The following is a 7,764-nucleotide window of genomic DNA, read 5'->3' on the forward strand; positions in this document are numbered from 1 at the left end:
GGCCAGAGTACTGAGAGGTGTTAGCTTTCAGTCATAGAGACGTGTCCAGAGTGGCTACAGTCACTGATCACAGCATTGTGATTGTCAGCTTTAGGCCACGTTCACACATTCAGTATTTGGTCAGTATTTTACCTCAGTATTTGTAAGCCAAAACCAGGAGTGGGTGATAAATACAGAAGTGGTGACGTGTTTCTATTATACTTTTTCAGTGTTAGTGCCATTCATGATTTTGTCTTACAAATGTATAATACATTTTTGTCTTACAAATAATCATGTATAATACTGACCAAATACTGAACGTGTGACCGCAGCCTAACAGTGTAAAGAAAAGTAAAAAAAAAAAAACAACAACAACAACAAAAAAAAAAACACACACCAGATCTTTTTTTCTGGGAAAACTGTATGGAAATCAATCAAGCTGCCATTTAAGCTCTTAGACATCTAAGCACACAGAATGTTTTATAGTTCTATATGTCAAATCGAAGCTTATTTACTCTTCAGAATACGTTATCAAAAGAGTGTATCCCTCATATTCAGGAATACCAGTGTAAAACCTTATACATTTCTACAACATAACTATTCAGTTTACAGTACTCAGTAGGGGATGTCGTATAAAACTGGAATTGAAGTTTCCATCGTTCTATTCATCATCGCACAAACCCAATGTTACATGTTACAATCTTTTTGGAAAATGATTACTGGAAATAAGCAGAAAAAAAATTAGATGAAAGCAGATTTCATTGCAAGACAATCCAGGAGACTGGAGAACTGTTCGATATCAGGCACTGGTGACATAATGTCAGGCCTTAAAGGGGAACCTGTCATTAGAGATGGGTGAACCTGAACAGTAAAGTTCGGCATCCATACAGAACACCTACTGTTTGGACACAGACACCAAACACCGACTTCACCAGGATGTCCGTGTTACTGTTCGGGTTCGGCTGTCTGTACACCGGGTTTTTGATGCGCTGTCATGTTCATGGCAGCGCAGCAAACACCGCTTCTGATCGGCGGTGAAATCATCAGAGACCCACGGTTCCCACGCTGGCAGAAGACAGCGCGAGCGCTCAGCTGTGATCGGAGGTATAAAGTTGACATCTGGTCACTGGTGTCAGCTGATGGGACTACTCCTCATTTGAACAATTTAAAGCTATTAATATGGGCATGCAGGTTGTAGACAGCTGAAACTAGTCCTACCTATATGACCTCTGGATGATTCCTTGTTCAGTAAACTCAGGACAGGCAGCTCTCACAATTAAGGGATCTGCCTAGCATGACTTTATTGTATGGGGGAATAAAAAATTACATGCGCACTATGCAAGGCGGGAGGAAGAAAGTCGGTTGTGCTCAGTTTCAGAGCCCTTTGAACACTGGGACCGGAAGTTGCAGTGACTCTCCAGCGCCTGCGCACAACAAAATTGAAGTCAGTGCCCAGATAAGGGCAGAACGGCGCTGAGGAACGACAGCAGGCAGAAGGTGCAGGCGCGGGGTTTCTGGACATCAGAGCCACACTGCGAAGAGAATGGAGGAGAAATCTGGTATAATGAAGAGAGAAAGCAGTCTTATCTTCCGGGCAGCATACGCCCCGTAGCCTGGAAGATCTAATTAACATAAAGAGATAAAATTATTTTTACTGAACAAGGCATCATCCAGGAGGCATACAGGTATGACGAGTTTCAGCTGTCTGCAACCTGTATGCCCATATTAATAAATGAAAATACTCAAATGGGCGACACATTCCCTTTAATCTAGAGTAGATAGTGACCTATTAGAATAAAGGGCCGTCTCTGTTTATAAAAGCAAATCTCGGAGCAACATATTATATAAATATCAGGACAAACGTGTAACAACAGCGATTAATGCCTACAGAGGCAGACTGGCAATGTTACTACATCACTAATTATCACATCAGTATAAGGGCAGTGCCCAGTATGTATTCATGACTAGTAATTATTACTTGTGTATGTTTACACTCGGTGTGTCTCTAGATTGTTAGCGATCAGTGTTTAATGGTGTTGTCAGTGCAATCACTGCCCCATACAGCTTGGATTAATGATCCCGGGCACAAGGCTGGAGAACACATGTCACAGGATAGGAACGGATGTGGGTGTGTGCCCTTATTAAATACACAGCTTCACACCTCCGGGTTAGGATGCCACGACGCGCTGACATTCATGTTCACAAACCTGTCTATTCAGAGCTGGTAGGTGTGACATGTTATATATATATATATATATATATATATATATATATATATATATATATATATATATATATATATATAAAACATATATACACGATTATATATACACACATATATGTGTGAGTATATATCTTGAGAGAGTAGGGTATATATATATATACAGTGGGGCAAAAAAGTATTTAGTCAGTCAGCAATAGTGCAAGTTCCACCACTTAAAAAGATGAGAGGCGTCTGTAATTTACATCATAGGTAGACCTCAACTATGGGAGACAAACTGAGAAAAAAAAATCCAGAAAATCACATTCTGTTTTTTTTTTAACAATTTATTTGCATATTATGGTGGAAAATAAGTATTTGGTCAGAAACAAACAATCAAGATTTCTGGCTCTCACAGACCTGTAACTTCTTCTTTAAGAGTCTCCTCTTTCCTCCACTCATTACCTGTAGTAATGGCACCTGTTTAAACTTGTTATCAGTATAAAAAGACACCTGTGCACACCCTCAAACAGTCTGACTCCAAACTCCACTATGGTGAAGACCAAAGAGCTGTCAAAGGACACCAGAAACAAAATTGTAGCCCTGCACCAGGCTGGGAAGACTGAATCTGCAATAGCCAACCAGCTTGGAGTGAAGAAATCAACAGTGGGAGCAATAATTAGAAAATGGAAGACATACAAGACCACTTATAATCTCCCTCGATCTGGGGCTCCACGCAAAATCCCACCCCGTGGGGTCAGAATGATCACAAGAACGGTGAGCAAAAATCCCAGAACCACGCGGGGGGACCTAGTGAATGAACTGCAGAGAGCTGGGACCAATGTAACAAGGCCTACCATAAGTAACACACTACGCCACCATGGACTCAGATCCTGCAGTGCCAGACGTGTCCCACTGCTTAAGCCAGTACATGTCCGGGCCTGTCTGAAGTTTGCTAGAGAGCATTTGGATGATCCAGAGGAGTTTTGGGAGAATGTCCTATGGTCTGATGAAACCAAACTGGAACTGTTTGGTAGAAACACAACTTGTCGTGTTTGGAGGAAAAAGAATACTGAGTTGGATCCATCAAACACCATACCTACTGTAAAGTATGGTGGTGGAAACATCATGCTTTGGGGTTGTTTCTCTGCAAAGGGGCCAGGACGACTGATCCTGGTACATGAAAGAATGAATGGGGCCATGTATCGTGAGATTTTGAGTGCAAACCTCCTTCCATCAGCAAGGGCATTGAAGATGAAACGTGGCTGGGTCTTTCAACATGACAATGATCCAAAGCACACCGCCAGGGCAACGAAGGAGTGGCTTCGTAAGAAGCATTTCAAGGTCCTGGAGTGGCCTAGCCAGTCTCCAGATCTCAACCCTATAGAAAACCTTTGGAGGGAGTTGAAAGTCCGTGTTGCCAAGCGAAAAGCCAAAAACATCACTGCTCTAGAGGAGATCTGCATGGAGGAATGGGTCAACATACCAACAACAGTGTGTGGCAACCTTGTGAAGACTTACAGAAAACGTTTGACCTCTGTCATTGCCAACAAAGGATATATTACAAAGTATTGAGATGAAATTTTGTTTCTGACCAAATACTTATTTTCCACCATAATATGCAAATAAATTGTTAAAAAAAACAGACAATATGATTTTCTGGATTTTTTTTTTCAGTTTGTCTCCCATAGTTGAGGTCTACCTATGATGTAAATTACAGACACCTCTCATCTTTTTAAGTGGTGGAACTTGCACTATTGCTGACTGACTAAATACTTTTTTGCCCCACTGTATATATATATATATATATATATATATATATATATATATATATGTATATATATATATATATATATATATATATATATATATATATGTATGTATATATATGTATATATATATATATATATATACGCATATGACCTACTCTCCCAACTCAGGTACCCTGTGCTAGATATTCCATTCCACCATACATTGTATATACTGGAGACCTTCTTTGAGAAGACCACTTTTCACTGCAATTTTGGGCACACGTTTCCAAGAGACATCATTTTATACATATAGAACCAGGCAATAAGCGATAGCCCATAGACCTTATTTTTGGAATACGTGATGTATCCAAGTACCTATGTTGCTATATTATTGACTTTTTTATCAGTTGAGTCTTTTAGTTAGAAACAATAACTCGTTATTATTTTCATAATATTAGTGACATCTATAGTGATCTTGTGCCCGATTCATTAATACTAATGTTCTCTACGCCATTCTTCATAAAGGCAGCACTATTACGAGGCGTGGACGGTACTGCGAATGGCTCATTAAATCAGTCAGAAATGTTCTTCCACTTCCAGCCAGGGGCTGGCGTACAATTTTGGTGTGATTTATGCCTCTTTAGTAGTATAAATTATGATAAATTCTGTTCCACCCACTTTGGCAAAACAAAAATCCCAAAAGTCACAACATTTTTATGCAACATTGAGATGAGATAATATTTTACAGCATTTCAAGACGTTTCTGGCAAACCTTGATAAGTCAGGCTCTTCAGCTGTAAAAGTTGATTTCATTCAATTTAATCTTTAAAATAAACGACAATGCAATTTACGGGACTCCTCTCAGCGATAATAGAAACAAAGCTGAAATGTGCTCTGTAATTCATCCGAATTGGCCGTGGGTCAGGAATATGATGTGAGTCTACTAACAGGTAAATGCTGCACATGTTCTTTTCTCAGGGACTAAAGTAACTTAGTGCAGGTCTGAGAAATCTTCGCAGCCCGTTAAGAATAGCCATTGATGTAACTAGTAAGAAAAGTTTGTCCAGCAGAGGTTTCCCATGTTAGATATTCCTGCACAGCAACAGAATATGTAATAAATGATTGATCGGTAGGATCCCACCGGGATAATTGACGTTTGGTGGCAATGGGAGAATGAATGGAGAAATGGACAAATATGTTCATGGCTTTCCCTGTTCAAGTCTTTGCGACTTACAGAAACCACCAAGTAATGACCCCCAACTATCAGACGTCACCAAACCAATAGAATGGGTCTTAAATGTATAAATAGCGTGCTGGGACCCTGACTGTGCACATGTTCAGGATTTTTCGCTTTTTTTTGCATTTCTTCAGCCGTTTTTTGCAAGAAACAACGCTAAAAAACCGCAAACATAAGCATCCCATCATTTTTAATGCATTCCGCAATTTTTGCGCACATGCTGCATTTTTTTCCGAGAAAAGAACGCATCATGGCAAAAAACGCAGCATGTTCATTAATTTTGCAGATTTTTTGTGTTTTTGACGCTATATTATTGCATTGGGAAACTCCGGAAAAAAACGCGAAAAATCCGCAAAAAAAAACAAAACGGATTTCCTGCAGAAAGAGTCTGGGTTTTTTTTACGGGAAAATTCTGCAGAGATTCCTGAACGTGTGCACATAGCCGGCCTGCTTTTTGCTTCAGAGTACTGTGCCCCCAATGTCTTTAATTTGCCATGCTCCCAGACACCAGATTCAGCCTTTATAGCTTACATGCCACCATAATTCGAGGTAGCCCAGTTGACTACTGAATAAATTCATCCCTGGCGCTTCTATTTACCCACTAATAGCAACAACGGTAAGAACTAATATTTTACTAAACCATATTTATATGAAATTTTCTATTAAATATGCACAGCCATTACTTCAATAAATTCTGATATATGATGGAGGATGAATGAGAATCTTGTTATGTTTATTATTTTATGATGGGAACTTTTAGATTTTTTTTTTATCTGATTGCTCCTACGCCACAGACACAAGGATTGTAGCTACAGGCAGGTATAATGGACGTAGGTGTTTCAGCAACAAGTGTATGATGTGATTTGTCTCCTGTCCATAATTATTTTACTTTTCCAACTTTAATTATGCAAACATAGCAAAACATTAAAAAAACAAAAAACAAAATGTAATTTAGTCTTTATCCCCCCACCATCACAAGTGTGTCTTACCTGAGAGGGATCTTGATGGCCAGGTACCTGTCTATAGCTACAGCCAGCAGACTGAAAATGGAACTTTGGGTTAGCACTAGCACAAAGCAGGCAAGGAACAAGCAACTGTGGAAATCAGTCTGTAAGCCTATGCTGATGGTGATGGCAAAGGGGATGGCAAGCAGACCCACTGCTATATCAGCCACTGCCAGGGACACCAGGAAATAGTTGGTGGCATTTTTCAGAGTGCTGTTAATGGCCACTGCCCAGCAGACCAGCACGTTCCCCACGATGGACAGCACAGCAATGATCACCTCCAGAGCTATGTAACCGTGATTAATGTTTATTTCCATCACTAGTTCATCACACATAAGGAGACAGGATCAGGCATCTGTGGCTGGGAGTGAACGAGTCAAAGACTCAACTTGGTAACTTCTTGGGAGGAAAGGTCCAGTCAGCTGCAGACTGTGGCTTATATGCCCAGACAGTGGGTGCTGGCAGTGCCCACCTGTCACTTCTTGTCCCCAGTGCAATCCTTCATAATGTCTCTTGTGAATCCTTCACATGGCCAAACTCATATGGGATCACCATGTTATATCGAGGGATCCGACCTTCTTCTCATGTCTCAGGGGTCCTCAGTCACTCCTAGCACATGTGCCAGGATGCCCCCTTAGAGGTGCAGTGCTGCCCATACATCACAGCACCAGCTCTAGGAGGGGGGTGCAGACAGAGACCTCAGCTGGTGAAAAAGTATTCCAGGATAGCAGCAGTAATCCTTGCTCAGATGATGGGAATCTGTGCAGATGCTGTTAGTAGTAGTCCTCCTCCTCCTCCTCAGTGCTGTGTAGCTCGCAGCGCCTGCACTTATACACTATACAGACAGCAGAGTTTAGGAAGCCCTGAAGCTGCTGCCCTTCCCCTTGGACTATAGGACCCTCCTATAGGGTGTTGCTGGCCCAGCTGTTTGCATAGGAGCTGCCTTCCCTCCCACAAACTCGCACACATTTCTTCACTTGTTTTGTGTTTTCTCTCCAGCTGCAGCCTGTGGAACTACAACTTCCAGCATTTCTGCCATTTTCCTGTTTGCACAGCAGTTGTTGTGCCACAGGACAGGTTTGCAGTGGATGAAGTTGCTTTTGAATGCATCATATTCTTTTTTTTTTGCAAAATAAATAAATAAAAATAAATTTCAGTGAGATGTCCTGGGGTGAATGCTCTTGGAAGCAGCTAGGAAGCAATTGCTATAAAAATGGGTATCAAAGGAGGAGCGCAAGGGTCTTGTTTAAAGGGTTAATGACTTCCGGCTACTCATAGTAAACTGCAAGAACTGAAGATGGCAACAAAATGAGCAAATGCCCTATAATAAGTAAGTGAACAGTAATAGTACATGTAAATAGCATAGGGTATGTAGTTAATACTATTTTCATCAAAAAAGCATAAAAGCCATCCTACGGCGACAAGGTGTACCCCAGGCAGAGCAGTCCGCGACTCTTGTAGTGCACTCCACTATGTGTCAGCAGACGTCCAAATAGATAAGGGCAAAGCAGGACCTGGGTCCGAATTGTGCAGCCACCTGTCTGTGGAAAGCTATATATACAAAATGGACGACCCTAAAGGGGACCACGCCGC

General features: G+C 41.1%; 1 protein-coding gene across 1 annotated transcript in view; it reads right to left on the reverse strand.

The window, feature by feature from the left end:
- Positions 1-7,009, reverse strand: part of ADORA2B (adenosine A2b receptor) — a 93,870-nt gene extending 86,861 nt beyond the window's left edge. The window contains exon 1 of the mRNA XM_069761118.1: positions 6,157-7,009. Coding sequence (XP_069617219.1) covers positions 6,157-6,506 — 350 coding nt within the window. The 5' untranslated portion in view covers positions 6,507-7,009. The remainder of the gene's footprint in view (positions 1-6,156) is intronic.
- Between the last annotated feature and the right edge of the window lie 755 nt (positions 7,010-7,764).

This window comes from Ranitomeya imitator, chromosome 3, assembly GCF_032444005.1.
Source record: "Ranitomeya imitator isolate aRanImi1 chromosome 3, aRanImi1.pri, whole genome shotgun sequence".
NCBI classification, from domain to species: Eukaryota; Metazoa; Chordata; class Amphibia; order Anura; family Dendrobatidae; genus Ranitomeya; species Ranitomeya imitator.